The sequence below is a fragment of the Theropithecus gelada genome, chromosome 3 (assembly GCF_003255815.1).
Source record: "Theropithecus gelada isolate Dixy chromosome 3, Tgel_1.0, whole genome shotgun sequence".
NCBI lineage: Eukaryota > Metazoa > Chordata > Mammalia > Primates > Cercopithecidae > Theropithecus > Theropithecus gelada.
This window is the reverse complement of record NC_037670.1, coordinates 94,937,562-94,954,559: the sequence shown is the minus strand read 5'-3', so window position 1 is coordinate 94,954,559 and position 16,998 is coordinate 94,937,562. Positions and strand designations below refer to the sequence as shown.

Here is a 16,998-nt window from a genome sequence, read left to right as displayed (position 1 = left end):
ATTAAACAATACTCTCATTAATTTGCAAGTAAATTCCTTTGCAAATAAATAAAACTCTTACCAATTCAAATTACTTTTTAAATTATCATGTTTGGTTAAAGTGTAAGGATGGGAATAAAAAGATATATGAGCTATATGCTTTTAAAACAATATCAAACAGGTAATATTTTAAAAAGGTAAAGCAATTATTTCTTCAATGTGGGGCAGAAAGTTATTTCATCTCTGCAAACAAGTCAAGCTAAACATGAAGAAAGGTTATATTTGACTCCAGAACAGAGGAACAGGTACGTCTAAAGTTATTAATTTAATTTTCTTATTAATATAATTCAAAATAGTCCTTTTAATACAGGCTTCAGAAGTCAACATTAACCTGTTTTTCATCACTTTAAAGCTATTAATCTCTACCCACAAGATATTTTAATAAGATTATCATGGTGTCAACTATATATTTTCCACTATATTAAGTTGAAAAAGATATTTTCTGATTTCTAAAGTAGTGCAATGTCATTTCAAAGCTTTAGTTCACCCAATCAGATGTCACTTTTAACTATTATTGGTTTAATACCAGTTGTATACCTAAACGCCCTGAATGAGTCAAAGACTTTTTAAGAGTTAAAATAAATTTCATAGATCATTTATTTCAATTCATCAAAATTTTTTTTAAGTTGAGAAAATAAAATATTTAATTAAAAAAATAGGACAGGGAAATAATTTCTTTAGATTTGCTATCTTTAAGAGTCCTTTTAAATTATTTCTATAAAACAAGAATTAAAAATAAAATTAAAAGAATTAAAAGAATTAAAAATATTATTTGGTTAATATTAAATTTATTTTAGGTTGTGATTCAAAATAATTTGAGTAATGAATCAAGGATTCATTTCACTGTTACACTGCTGGACGAAACTGCCATTTAAAATAACTTCTAGGTTTAAACTATGCCTTCAAAAACAAAAGCACAAAATGTCCTATAGCAATCCCCATTCCTACTTCAAAGTAAGCCCAAAAAACTTCGAAAAGCACAATACACACAAACAAATTTTAAAATCAGAAACATGTATTCACTTTAATTTTCCAAGGTATACCCTTGATAGTTTGTCACTAGTCCGTAATGGTTAGGACTGATGAAGCGTTCAACATCTGATTTATTTGTTAAATGCTCAGATTAATTCTAAGATTTATGGTGATTATACCAAAAATTCTTACCTTATTTTTTAAACGTATCAATATCTGAGCATCCTCAGATTTATAATCAAAATCAAATCAAGAAACAACATAAAGTACACAAGTTTTTAAAAATTCATTACCTGTTCAGTGATTCTCATGTGGAAGTCATGGAAGTCACTATAACGACGATAGGTTTTCCACATCTCCTCACTGTTCAGGTTGCGCCGGTGTACAGTGATGGCATATAATGCATATGTCTTGCCATGATCATTACAAACGCCTGCCACAGCATATGGGTCATAGTCAGCATATACTAGTCATTTAAAACAAAATGAAGAGGAACGAAAGACACAGAAAAGGAGGAAGATGAAGAAAACAAAAAAGATAATATGAAATAAAGAAGAATCTGAAATGATAGACTGAGACAGAAGGATGTCACCAAAGGATAGATTCCCATCCTCCATACTCACATCCATAAGGTATTACATATAATGGCTAAAATACAAAATAAACTAAGTTTAGTACGACACTATCAATCACAAAGTGGTACCCATTACAATTCTCTCTCTTCCAAAAAGCTTGCTGTTACTACATCACTACATCATTACATTACTACATCTAATGTTACCTCAGAGAGTAAAATTAGAATTTCTTAAATTTAATATAGAAAAAATAAACAAAATAATGTTTTGTCCTAGCCTTCACTCTTCAGTTGTGTTATAATTAAAATCTTTTCAACTAAACAGCAACAGCCACGGGGTAACATTTATCTTCTGGTAATTTTCTTTTTCTTTGATATGTTCAATAGTTCACAAGCGCAGTTTATTCTGGGGATTTTTTTTTCCAAAGCATTTTCGCATTAATTTGCCACATATCAAGTCAGGTAATCTCTAAAATCAAAGCCTGTTCCCATTTTGTGCTAATCTTAACTAAGCAGATGCACTTTAAATCATTTTGTCTAACTTGTCTTTCTGATGTTCCATTTCTTTATCTTTCTGCACTCTACAATTAGGTCTCCAAAAGTTAATACTGAGTCTCTTCTCATCTGTATCCGGCCTATTTCTTAATCTATCCTCTGACCTTTATTTCAATCACTGTATTTTTTTATCTGTAGAGTTCTATTTGGTTCTTTTTCATATTGTTTATTCTTGTCTTAGGATTTCTCTCTAGGAATATTTTTAACATACTTATGGCCAAATCTATTAAGACTGCCATCTCCAAGTTCACAGGATGCAAATTATCTGCTGGTTCTGTTGGCTTTCTCTTATTGTGGTTCATATTTCTTTCTGTTGCTATTAATTGCTTTCTGTAAGCTCATTTCCAGCTGGTTTTATTTCTCCCTGGGTGTTCTGAGTGCCCTTGGCTAGGGAAGCATTCACATTGAACAGTGTCAAGTGTCATCACTCTAACTGCTGGTTTCAGTGGTTCAGAAATAATTTTAATACTAACTCTCTGGCTTGAGATCTTGCAGTACATAATCACTTGAGGACAGCTAAATCCGGACATACTCATGATGGGATGCAAGCTGGGCTTTCAGTATTTTGTGGGTGACAGATACCATTTCCAATCATGATCTTGACATTTCTTGGTCTTTCTACTGATGGCAGGCTAAGTTTTCCTAGTTCCTCTTTGACATCGAGCTGCCCTTTGTGACTCTAGGCTTTATGTGAAGTACTTTGTTCCAGCTTTCCATGGCCTTGGCCCATCCTGCCTCCTCTAAATGTGAGGGCATGAAAATGCTATCAAAATCAAGATCCAGTCTTTATGCTACTATGAACCCCTTGCTTTAACACCCCTTCAATTCCCTGAATTTATTTTTCTTCATGGTATATGGCACCTGTAGTTTTTCCCCTTCAGGTATTCTTGTAATAATGTTTTCAGCCTTTCTATACGTGGAAGGCATGATTTCCCATAGCAGTTCAGACTACCACACTAACCAGAAGTCTAAAACTGATCTTGTAATAATGGATTACGTTGATTTGTAAGTGTGAATAAAAATGGTCAAGGTCTGGGGCTAATATTTTGCTACTTTGTATACAACTGGGCAGAAGAAGTTCAGTATAGCTTTTTGGTAAATTAATAACATATAAGTTAGAACTCTATATTGGCAAGAGTGGTTGGACAGAAGCTCTTCCTGAACTTTCATAAAAATTTTTCTAAGATTTGCACTTTCTTTTCAAAATTGTCTTTCATTCCCTTTCCATCTATTATCACTGTTTCTGATTTGACAAAATATATGACTAGAAGTAGACTTTGGACATCTTGCTCTATAAGTAGCACTATTATTCACTGTTCACCTCGTCCACTTGTCTCTCAGAGACTTATGCAAATCAAACAGCACAACACATTTTAATCACGTTAGAGAACCACCATTTCTCAATGGAGTTAGCGTGGCAACAAGAGAATGGTTTTATCAGGTGTGTCCAAGATAGGTTTGGGAAAGGAAAATAGAAAGCAGAGGACAATTAGGCAGCTAACCATAACCAATTAAAAATTAACAAGAGCAAGAATAGCAAGAAACAAAAAAGGAGAAGAGCTATAAGAAAGAATAATCAGAATTTGTCAAAAATCGATAGGCTTGGAAGATCACCCAGGGTGCATGCACGGTAGGAAAAATAATGAGGTAATTATAAAAAAAAATGCAGAAGACATCAAGGTAATGTGACTTAAAGACAACGGGGTTACACATATTGGTTTTGTGAAGACGGTGATTTAGCTAGAATGGTTTGTTTTTGTTAGACCAACGTTACTCACAGCAGGTGATCTGCAAACTATTTGCTACTAATTTTTATTATGTAAAAAAAAGGCACCAGAATGTAAATCAACTTCATTACTAATCATATTGTTTAATTTAGCCAATACCTTTAAAAGCAAGATTTCTCGATGAATGAAGGAAGCAATACACATACTAGATCACCATTCTTGTGTGTGTACTGCTTCCTTTCAGTAGCACTGGACTAGTCTATAAGCTCCTACTTTCTGAAATAAAGATGCTAAAAGATCTAGAATCAAAGAGACTCTGAAGTCCAGTTAGTAAAATAAATATTTAATGAACCAACAATCAAATATGTCTATCATGCATAATTACCAATGTAATTAATTAGTTCCATAACAACCCTATGAGTTATGTATTATTATTATTACTATCCCATCTTACAGATAAGGAAATTAAGGTACAAGGAAGTTAAGGAACTCACTCAGGTTCACCAGCAGCTTTTTTTTTTTTTTTTAAACTAGATCTTAATTTTGGATGGCTCACCCAACTATTAACGGCAGAGCTGGGGTTTGAGCCCAAGCAATTCAGTAAAAAGGTTATACTCTTAACCACTATACTATGCTGCTTCTTCAGTATTTACACGATTCTCAAGAAGAAATAATATTTTTTTTTTTTTTGAGACGGAATCTCGCTTTGTTGCCAGGCTAAAGTGTAGTGGTGTGATCTCGGCTCACTGAAACCTCCGCCTCCTGGGTACAAGCGATTCTCCTGCCTCAGCCTCCCGAGTAGCTGGGACTACAGGCACGCATCACCACGCCCAGCTAATTTTTGTATTTTTAGGAGAGGCAGGGTTTCACCATGTTGGCCAGGAGGGTCTCGATATCTTGACCTCGTGATCCGCCTGCCTCGGCCTCCCAAAAGTTTTGGGATTACAGGCGTGAGCCACCAAGCCTAGCCTGAAATAATTTCTTAAAAATATACCTAGCACAGTGCTTCCATACATTTTAAGAAGCTAATAAATACTTGTTTTCTTCCAGAAATCTGGCAGGCAACAAATGTAAATTGAGACTTCAGTTCCAGTGAGAAGAAAATGGAAATGAAGATCTATTTTTAAAAGATACAAGTTAATGTCTTCTATACTATACTATACTATACTATACTATACTATACTATAAAATCTCTTCAGTGTCTAAAATGTAACCATGAAATTGAATTGAGGTATATACCTCAGTATGTAATATGACAAACACACTTCTATATTCTAAGAACAGTGAGAGGTCAGATAAGAAAACTATCATTATTTAATACTCATTAGTGTTATCTAATAACTCAATGGCAATGATGAAAATTGGTTATTTTTCCTGGGTTTACTAACAATTCTACATGTACGCTGAATGATCACAAAGCTTTAGAGGTTTCTCACCTCATTCAAGCACTTCTTGAAGTTCTGCAAGTTTCTATACCGGAGGCTTCATTGAACCCAGTTACCTAGCCTGACTTTGCATGTATGAAAACTAATCCTGAACTAAGATCTCTCCAGAAAAGATTTAATGAGAATTATACAGACAATTATCAACTAGACTCAAGCACAAAGAGGAAAAGAATGGTTTCAGAGTTTATTAGAAATAGTAAAACACTTAGAACATAAGCATTTTCAAATGTTGATAGTCACAATCTTAGAGAGATCAAATACATAAGCAAATAAATACAATAGAATTTAATGAAGGACATGCTGCAGAAAAAAAGTAACAGAAATATGACTAGAGAACAAAAAAAGGTTAGTAAAAATTAAGTGTGGAAAATTATTTAGGGATACAATAATACATAGTTTTAATGCAGTAATTATACTTCAAACTCTCTTACCAGTGTCTGAAATGTAGGCATGAAGTTGTACTGAGTCATCAGAAGACACATTTGAAAGGTCATCTAAAGACTGAGAAAAAAAAAACCGGAAACAAATTTTTAAAATTTTGTAGGAAAAAAAGTATCAAAGAATTCTACATCATATATGCATTACAATTACTCATTTCCATGCATGTAAACTATATATTATTTGTATACCCTCCATCCCCTCCACACACAATAATCTTTTCCATTTAGGCTAACAGAAAAAAAGCAAAGATTAAGAAACAATAAAACAAAATAATTCAGTAATAAACTTATTAGATTAGTTCTCCCTTAATTGCTTGTCCATCTACTGTAACTTTCCTACTTTTCAATTATGGTCCTTAAATGGCAAGAAAATCTAGACAAAAATAAGTAGACATATTCTTACGTTAACATTTATGTTGAAATATACTAGAACCAGCTCTGTATTTTTAGCTTAATACTTTTGTTAATATAGAAATAATTGTTATACTTAATTTAGATTCCTTATCTATAAAATGAGAATACTACCTAAGTCAGAGAATTATGTGAAGATTAAATAAGACATGTAAGACATTTAGAAAACTGCCTAATATAACAAACGTTAGCTATTATTCTGATTATTTATTAAATGAGGTAAATCCATAGACTATGATAGATTTTAAATGATCAGTTTTCAAAAACAATTCCACAAACATAAATGCCTATTGATTGACTCAAAACGAATCTTTTATAACTACGACCTTTGGGTCTAAACTTTAAAAATATTTTTGTCACGTATACATATATCCACACATACATAAAAAGGAATATAATCATATAATTAAAGCAGACTGCAGAGTTAACATAGCAGCCTGAAACTGCTCTGCCTAGAAAAGACTGCTTCCAAGGTTGTCCCCTGGATGGAATCTGGGAACTTAAATTTAGGGAAGATTCCCAGCATTCTCCAACCAGTAAGAGTGGTTTACCATACCTAAACTATCTATATAAGAAATGTTTATGCTGAACACCTGCTTTCCTTCTAGGAGTCTAGAATTTTGGTATGTGCTATGTAATCTGCCTCCAATAAAAAACCTGTACATTTAGTCTCCAATGAGTTTTCCTGATGGCAACATTTCACACGTGTTGTCTTGCTGATTTTGCTTTATAACCTTTCACGGTAAGAAATTCTAGCCATAAGTGAGACTATGGTGTGTCCTGTGAGTTTTCTTAGCAAATCACTGAGCCTGGAAGTGGTCTTGAGGGCACCTAACATATATAATCTAGACATATTTCATGTATTTACATTATTCACACATTTCACATATTCATAAAATTCAGATATATTTCACTCTTTAAAAATAATAGGATGTGAATGAGCTTTTGAGTCCTAATGTAATATTATTATTATTACTAAAACAGTCATCTAAATGACTTAAATGCAACCATCCATATGACACAGTCACTTAAATTAAGGCAACAGCATTCTAAGAAGAAGGCCAAAAATGTATCTACTAAAAACTGATTGTTAAGAGAAGTAAAATGTGATAATTCTATGCCGATAATCCACAAGACTTCCCTGGTCAACTCAAATGGCAAAGACATCAAATTAAATTAGATCTAGTCCATGCTCTACTATCAATACCTTAAGAGACTTTAACCATATCAACTACTTTCTCGGATTTCAGTTTTCCCAATGGTAAAATGGGGCTAATACCTACTCTACATCACTGTCAGGACACACTATGAATGAAAATGCTTTGGAAAAAAAAAAAAAAAGGATGCATTTATTTTTATGTGCTCAAGAAATCATTTTGATAGAAATAGCACAACCTTTACTTCAATATTTTTATGTGAAAGATAGAAGACTCAGAGGAAATGGAATATTCCACCAAATTTATATTTTCTACTATAACTTCTTCTAATTATAAGCCAGCACAGGTAACATAAAATAATCTATTTTTTTTAAAAAAGCATTATTAATAATGGTAACCTTCCCTTGTAAACATTTAAAAAGGTAAATATACTTATCTCTTTAAACATGTTAGCATCTCATACTATGCAATCCAAAAGTTGTTAAAAAGGCTTTGTGGAGAAATGTCTTTTTATCTCTTTTAAAATATGCAATTAGTAAATATTGTTTTCATTACATATGATGAAAACTTTGGAAAAATATTAGTTACAGTTATAATGCATGTAAATATCAAATGGACTACAAAGTTACAATTGGTAAAGTAATATTGACAAAACTACACTTGATTTAGAAATGTAGCAAAAGAGAATTGTGATTTCAAAACAAGTACATTAATGCTATATTGAAATAAGCACAATTTGCAGAGTACTCCTTAAGTTATGATTCTTAAACTCCTTGTAAGAAAGTGTTTTTTAACACTAAGACAAAAATTGAAAATTCAAATTTACGATGATAGTCATCAAACACAACGAAAATGGCACTAAATGCTTGTAACTTACCTACCAAGCTACCAATGGCAAAATGAGTACAATACCAAACACATTAAATATCTCCTTTGTTTAGTATACTGGAATAAACTATCGTGATCTAGTTTATAATCTTAAGCTATTTTTAAAACGCAGATATTCACTAAAATTTGTCTACATGGTCCAAATACTTAACAGTACGAATCAAATAGATTTATGGGAATAATAAAATACTCCAAGTCACTGACTTCAAGAATGACCTTCTTTTTATCCAGAGACTATTCTGGTTTATACTACCATGTGACAAAGGAGACTTATCTTATTTGGAAAAGCATTTATTCCAGACATGGAATAAAGAAAAAAAAAATTTTAGTAGTGTTTAAATATTTACACAAGCACTACAAATGTGAATACTAAAAACTTTCAAACCAAGGAAGGGTTTCATCACATTTGGAAACTTTTCTATATAATGAACATTATTTTTAACACTTCCTTCAAGTTCTAGGAGCAATTCCTTTTTGTTTAAAGCTCTGAACTACAACAAGTAAATGGTAATAATGCCAAATGATTTAGGAAATATTTCAAAAGTTACAAAGTATCTGACAATTCCACAACAGATCTGCTTTAGTGTTTTACTAAAGGTTATAATACAGTAACAGAACATTTACTCAATAAGGTTATTTTAGAAGTAAACATAAGACAACTAACCTCTAAAACATTTAGCTATTACGAAAGGTCTAAAAGAAAAAGTAATGCAGGTAGGAGGAAAAACAAAACAAACAATACCTTACCTGTTTTTCCCCTCCCCAACCCAGCCAAACTGGACTGAAACCTTCATAGAACACTAATATTTCCTCCTAACAGCATCTTAGGAAATAAGTTATTCAATGGCAAGGTTGGATATATAAGAGAACTAAAATGTTCATTATTTTACACTGTACCTTGAATATATAAAATGCCAATGACAGTTGAGATTCTAAAAACATGTCATTCTAACTTCTAATCATTAAGGATGTAGTTGCTGTAAAACTGTCTAAACTTAACAAAAAATTTTTTTTTGTTTACAACGACCTGAATTTGTTTTGGTGTAGACTGTAAGAAATATCTATTTGGTTTTGGTTATCCTCACCAGTTTTATATTTCTTTCTAAATACAAGAGGAGGAAAAAACTGATTCCAATATAAACATTTATGTGTCACAAACTTACTGCCTATCATAGCAATTTAGTAATCATAATTTAAACATGCTAAATATTGGAATTAAAAATAATGAAATCAATTTTTTACAAAATGCACAAAAGCAATTATGCAGGTTTAACCTAAACCAATTTTTTAAATAAAGATAAAATATAATTTTTAAGTTCTAATTCATATATGCCTTATATGTGAACTTAGCATTTCTTTAAAAGCATAATAACTTTTTACAACACTAAATTATGATTTGGGGCCTTCTTTATATATCATTTATTTACATATGTTAAGGCTCAGCCTTTTACATTATTTTCAAGTCACTTTAATAAAGTACCCATAATAGTACTTACCAAATTTATGCTTCCTGTAGGAGACCCATTAAAAGATTCTGCAGGGGGGAAATTCAACTTAGTATACAGCAAAAAACTTTAAAACGGTTGCTTTATCTAAGGTTCAAACACCAAGAATGAAAGTCACATAAGCCAAGATATAACATAATAGTAAAAAAATAAAATAAAAAATAAAAAAATAAAATTGTGGAATACTCCCAAAAACTTGATCCCTTGAAGTTCTACGGTTTTCTAAGCCAGGCATTTAAGTGACAATATGGTATGTACCTGATAGCTGGCCAAAAATCAAAAAAGCATTAGTGTTCAGGAGAGTAATTATTAAATGTTTTTATTCTCACAGTATCAAATAAGTTGCCTAATACAATATAAGCATGAGGAAAACACTGCAGAATGAGGCCCATTAGGAAACATCAGCACTATTCTGTAACTTCTGTCTCACTGGATTAAGAAAGATTACAAATAAAATCAGTCTGTAGTGTGAGGGAGAAACAGACTTATTTTTAATAGGTCTATTAAGTCCTCTTATTCTTGGTGGTAGATTTTCTTGAAAATACTGGAAGTCCAGATTTTTAAATCAATATATAACTAATAGACAAAAAGACACTTAAAACTGCTTATGCAATTCCATTGAATTAAAAAGCAACTGGGAAAAATTAATGTTAGAGAGTAAGTCAATTTTAGATTACTAGTAAACATTAATATCAAGCAATAATCTTTTCCCTTAGGGTTTTATTATAAATCTAAGAAAATCAAGTTACCAATCAAGGTGTTTCTTTATTAAACACATAAACAAATCTATGGTAAAGCAATATTCATACACAGTTTAATATATGGTTTCTAGCACTTAAGAGGTTATTTATGAATTTGGTTCTCTAAATGGGTCTTCAAAAAAGCAAGACTATAATTTCTACAAGGAGGTAGCTGATACTGCCTTCCAAATTTACTCTAAATGCTCAAGAACATTTCTTGGTTCTTCAGCCCTTTGGGTCATTAAAAAAATGGGAATTTCACCTAGGATTATCCCTTGGTGATACTTAAAATGAGTAAAATAGTTCTCTATCCTCCTTATTCAATTATATGCCTCCTACCTCTTCTGTAGTCTGCCCACCTCTTAAATCTTCCCACCAAAGACAAGTCAAGTTAAAGGAGAATTTGGGATCAAAATAGGGCATAGTTTACTTTCTTGATCAACAATAAGAAGATCCAGAAATACAGTATAAAATCAATCTTGGTCGACATTTAATCAAGAATTGGATGACTACCTACAAATATTAGAAAACAAAAGAAAGCACTGTTCAACATGGTGAGAAAAACAATGTTGAGATTAAAATTTAAAAAGGAAAACATATTCATATAGTTTTAAAAGACTATGAAACTCTGTTGTAATAAAGGAGAAAATATCTATTTTTAAAATAATTTAATAACTAAAGAAAGTAATCATGAATAAACAGAAAGGGCAATGGATGAAATGAGGAGACAAAGAGAGAGGAGAGATAGTAAGCACAAGCAAGCCAACCAGCTAATTCTCTACCTACTATTAAGTTTAGTTAAATAGGAATGAAATTTCTACTCAAGCAAAGAAAAACCACCAGAGGATACAGTACTATACCATATGATATGACTTGGTCCATTAATTTTAGGCTCAAATGTAGACTACTTTTAAAAAAATCAGCTGCACATTAATCCCTAGATTAGATAATTATTTCAGAATGTCTAAAAGGTAGTCAAAATTTCAGAATGTCTAAAAAATGCATGTAGTGCTGAGCAGCTTAATTTTAAAAGCCAGAAAACTAATTTATAACAAAAAAATGTGGAAAGGCCTTTTTTTGATTAAATAATCATATAAAAAGAAGTATATCAGAAGCATTACTATTTGAAAAAGGTAAACCAGTGGCCTAAAACCTAAACACTGACAAAGACAACAAAGCTGACAGTTATTGGCCCAGCGTGGTGGCTCGCCTGTAATCCCAGCACTTTGGGAGGCCGAGGCAGGCAGATCATGAGGTTAGGAGATTGAGACCATCCTGGCTAACACAGTGAAACCCCATCTCTATTTAAAAATACAAAAAATTAGCCAGGCGTGGTGGCAGGCGCCTGTAGTCCCAGCTACTCGGGAGGCTGAGGCAGGAGAATGGTGTGAACCCAGAAGGCGGAGCTTGCAGTGAGCCTAGATCGCGCCACTGCACCCAAGCCTGGGCGATGAGCGAGACTCCGTCTCAAAAAAAAAAAAAAACCTGACAGTTATTTTAAATAGTAATGTTTCATATTATACCCATCAGTCCACATACTTTCTTCAAATGGTTTCAAAAAAGGGATAATTTCACAGTATAAAACTCATCAATTAGGAAACAAAATATTAGACGCAATGTCTTAGACAGTAAGATATATAAGTATATAATCTCAAACTACAATCAATGATTCAAATGTAAGAAGTTACTCAATGACTGATATATGAGAAGCAAATTTACTTCAGATCAAAACCAGTTCCCAAAAAAAAAAAAAATTTAATGTACTTCATGTTTCAAAAAAGTACAGTATATGATTTTAGGAAGTTTGAGATTGCTTATAGTTTGCTTCCAATAGCTGTACTGAAGAAGACAGACTGGCTGGAAAGCTATCAATGGAAGCTAAAAGTCCATTTAAAAGACTGGAAAGAGTTCTTAAATTATAGGATCAAAAATTACTTCCACAGAATATATTGCTACTATCACCAGTTTAAATTACACGTTACTTAGAAGCCCATACAATTAGTTGGTTATGACTTTGTCTTCTCTCTTTCTGAGTCACATAGAAAATCTACTTCACAAATACTAAGAAATTTCTAAAATAGATAAAATTAGTATGAACAACAAAAACTTTTATGATAGTCATTTTAGGATGGTTAGTTGACACAGGGTTGCTATTGCAAATTTCATATAGTATCTCTATAAAAGAACATTTTTCAACAGAGACAGTAAGTACAGATATATACAACAAACTAGAGGTACATAAAATTTTACTATTCAACTCACAGAGAAGAACTCTATTCTTTTTTTAAAATTTTCCATACTTATGCAATCAAAATCAGTTAATAGATTATTCCAATTGTACACAAAAGTAAACTTGAAAGAGTATTAATTTAAAAACCCAAGGCATCAGATAAACCATCCAAACAAAAGTTACTAAATTTCAAATGTAAACTTCGGTAACTAGATTTCTTAGATTATTTAAAAAACAAAATCTCACTAGTGTAGACAGACGGATAAGAGGTGGAGGAGAAGGGAGACTGAGAGACTTCCATAATAGAGATATTTTTTTAAGCAGTGCTCACGACCTCGCTATTTTATCTCCATTCCCAAGTGTGCCTGTCCATAAAACCTGTTCATTAGTAAATGGTCATAACTGAAGCACTTTCTTAAAATACTTAATCTTTCCCGTTTACTTTTTATTGACCTCATTCATTTACTTGGTAGAACATACCAGAAAGATCATCAAACGTCAGATATTTAATTAGAGCTTAATAAATAATTCTGAATTGAAGCACAAGTTAATGATCACTGGGCCTAAGAATTTGGAAACTTGTGTTCTAAAGACTATCCCTCCCACTATTCTTATATAACTCACTATTTACTAATAAAAATCGATACTTGTGTTTTACTTTATAAATCATTTTCAAATGCATAATTCCATTTAAATCTAACAATGACTAATTTAAGATATTATGAGGATATTGTTCCAGATTTACCAACTCAGAAAAATGAGGCTTGAAGAATTTAAGTACTTGGACAACACATAGGTAGTAAGTGGTAGAATGGGAGTAAAATCTAAACATTCTGACTCCTAAAACATGTTTTTCACTATAACATGTTAATAGGTCTCATTATCCTCATTTGAAAAAATTGAAGGTTGGAATAAACGACTCTTACAGCTTTTTCTAGCTCAAAAGTCTCTCACATTGTGTAGAATTTGGAAAAATACACAATTAAAGATATTTAAAACTGTAGTTTTTTTTATAATGCTTTATAGTTTATGATATACTGAGTCATTACTTATTGCATATTAAATCTTCTCAATAATTCTATTGTTAATCATGAATATTATTACTTACTCGCAAAAGGGAAACTGCCATACAAATATTTTAGTGACTCACCTGAAGAAAACATTCTTCTTTAAGAATTCAAGGTTTCTATAGTTATATTCTAAACCATTATTAAATTTTCAATATTTTAATTTAGTACAGTCACTAAACTCTGTCATTCATTTGTAGATTTTTAAATATATTACAGTTTATATTTGGATTCCAATAACATTTTTAACTTATATAAAAGCTCTTTTGGTAAGCCGAATATATACAAATATATATGCATATATGTGTAAAATGGGTGCCACCTTACCTCCATCCCCATCATCGGATCCTCTGAAACTAGGATCTTTTAACATGTCAAGCTCAGCTAACATGCGCACATAAAGTGCATTCTGTCTGAAGGAAGGATAAAATCTTTCATCTCGTAGCATCAGTTCATATACCTTGGTGAAATAAATCAAGATAGTCAACAATTAATACAGGTATGTGGTGATTTTTACGAAATAAAATTTCACCAAAAGACACACCGAGGTCTTGTCATAATGTATCATAGTTACACGCTGTCAGCAATAAGACTTTTTCACAACAAATGATTTCCTCTGATCCCTCCAGTAACTAAATTATATTGAAAAAAATCCTACTGCAACACAAGTCACAGACAGCATGTTCTGGGAAGTGTTTTCTGAGAAATAAGTACATGTAAAGGTTCAAGGCTCATGTTAATATCTAGCTCTACAATCAAATTCAAATAAAACAACCCAACTTAAGGATTTTCCTCAGAAAATAAACGAAATAAACAAAAATACTGGTTTACATTTCTGGAATTGAGAAGTATAATTGCCATAGCTTATCTTTTTAATACCACTCTACTTTTTAAAAGTTTTTAAAAACTAATTACATTACATAAAAGTATTTTTTCTCAAAAAACATAAAATGATAAATGCTGTACATAATAATACCTTCCTTTGAATGTCATCAAAGATTTCAGGGGTTGGATCTTCATGATTCAAAGTATCTGCTAATTTTGCTACTAAATAGTCATCAACAGTAACTCTTGGAGATGCCTAACAGAGAAAAATAATAGTAATGATCTCTGTAATTTCTTAATACAAGATGATACTTGATAGTATGATAATAATGGAATATAATATTGAAAATAACTGGCAGGTAAGAATCACTGGTTTGTAAATGACGCCTTGACATTTAAGAAGGATGAAACAGGACTAAATCCTTCTCTTCCTCATGTACTACATAGCAGACTTGTAAACAAACACGGATTTAAATCTCGACTTTTGCCTAACAAGTTATCTCTCACTAAGCTTCATTTACCCCATCTGTAAAATGGAGATAATACTATACAAGGTTATTTAAGATTATTGTAAGGATTAAAAGAGATCTATATAAGATATATACCATAGTGTCTGGCACATAGGAAACACTGTCATTAGGAGTTAGTGTTTAGTATTCAGTAGTACTAGATGTGTATTAATATGACTGATCAACAAATAAGTGATTTCATTTATTATCTGACACTAGAGAATCCTTTTGAATGTCCTTTAAAGAGACTACTGTTATCCTAAATTCAGTTTTATAACCAATGCTGCAGCAAAGTTCCAGTGTGATATGGGGAAAGAAATCCTTAAAATTAATTCGTTTTAAGAACTTCCACTTCAAAGCATATAGTAACACAGATAACACAAGGAAATACAAAATTTGACATTTCAACTTCAAAAATTACTTTATTAAAAGAAAAAATGCTGAAAAGCTAGACATGTCAACAGCTTCAGCACATCAACTTTTGCATTTTTAGTTCTGAAAAGTCTGGAGAGTAAATCAGCCCTAGAGACAACTTTTAGAGAAACTAACAAAAAATATTATTTACATAACTTCTCTAATTTATCCAATAAAATAAGGAACAGGTTGGATAAATCAAGAAAGGAGAAAAAAAAGTAAACATCAGGGTATAAATATGTAGGAAAAGGGCTATACAACTTCTAATGCCCCATTGTCAATTCGACACTTTTGTTAGTAAACCTAAGCAGGTTGTGTGGTTGTTGTTTTTCTGAGTGGGATGCTTATTTGTTTTGTGTTTTGGGGGGTAGCAGAGTTGCCCCGAAATAAAAACAGGAGAACTAAACAGCTTCGAGTATGTAACAAATATTAGAGAGGAATATGATGTTACTTGGTTTTGCCCTTTCATCTGCCCTCTAAGCTCACTAAACTCACTTTCTAGGAAATAAAAAGGGTGAATTTGAAAAATAATATTTTACAATTATTTAAACTTTACTTTTTCCTATATATCTCAAGTACACAGAATGGATTAAGCCACATCTTTGGTATAGGATGACCAACACTTTTAGTGTACCAACATGAAACACAACCAGTCAGGATCCCCTCTTCCAAAAAAAGTAACACAAAAATAATATTTACATGGCCAGGCATGGTGGCTCATGCTTGTAATCCCAACACTTCAGGAGGCCAAGGCAGGCGGATCACTCGAGGCCAGAAGTTTGAGAACAGCCTGGCCCACATAGCAAAAACCCTGCCTCTCTAAAAAAATACAAAAATTAGCTTGGTGTGGGTGCATGCCTGCAATCCCACCTGCTCGGGAGGCTGAGGCAAGAGAATTGCCTGAACCTGGGATGCAGAGGGTGCAGTGAGATTGTGCACTCCAAACTTTACGACAGAGTGAGACTCTGTCTCAAAAAACAAAACAAAACAACAAAACAACAACAAAAAAGAAATATTTGTACGCGTGTTATTACTTTAACGTGAAAATATAAAAGTGAATGCTTTCCCAAAATTATCTCTTAATGTGTATTCTTTACTTTTCTATTACAGAAATGTGATTATTTAAACAAACCAATGGGACTAGCTAACAGTGGCAAATAATCTGTGTGAGACAAATACAATAATATGTAATTTACAATGTTTGTGACCTCTGATGTACCATTAAACCTTTTATAAAATCTATTGGATACTTAAATGTTATAGGTTATATTGTTTTGTATTCTTAAAATATAGAAAGACTTTTTAAAAGGCAAAGGTACATAAAAGCAGAATGTATGTGCAAAACAGGTATTATCTATATTTAACAAAAATAAATAATGACTTTTCTATCGAGTCCATGATGCAGTAGGATATTTTTGCTTTTTCTGTTTCCTTCTCTAATAATACTCTTCTGAACTGCCTGAAGCCTTTAGGACATCTTTTTATGCAGTGTTACCACTG

At 32.0% G+C, this 16,998-nt stretch overlaps 1 protein-coding gene across 8 annotated transcripts in view; it reads right to left on the bottom strand.

The window, feature by feature from the left end:
* Positions 1-16,998, bottom strand: part of SNX13 (sorting nexin 13) — a 164,156-nt gene that overhangs the window by 29,746 nt on the left and 117,412 nt on the right. For 6 of the 8 annotated variants that reach the window (XR_003118624.1, XM_025379996.1, XM_025380001.1 and 3 more), the window contains 5 exons: positions 14,727-14,831; positions 14,078-14,210; positions 9,705-9,742; positions 5,744-5,813; positions 1,305-1,444 (listed from right to left, as the gene is read on the bottom strand). Coding sequence is in view for 6 of the 8 variants with exons in the window: in XM_025379996.1 (XP_025235781.1) it covers positions 1,305-1,444; positions 5,744-5,813; positions 9,705-9,742; positions 14,078-14,210; positions 14,727-14,831 (486 nt within the window). In the remaining 2 variants the exon portion in view is untranslated. Of the gene's footprint in view, positions 1-1,304; positions 1,478-5,743; positions 5,814-9,704; positions 9,743-14,077; positions 14,211-14,726; positions 14,832-16,998 lie in introns of all 8 variants that reach the window. The other 2 variants (XM_025379999.1, XR_003118625.1) reach the window with 2 other exon arrangements.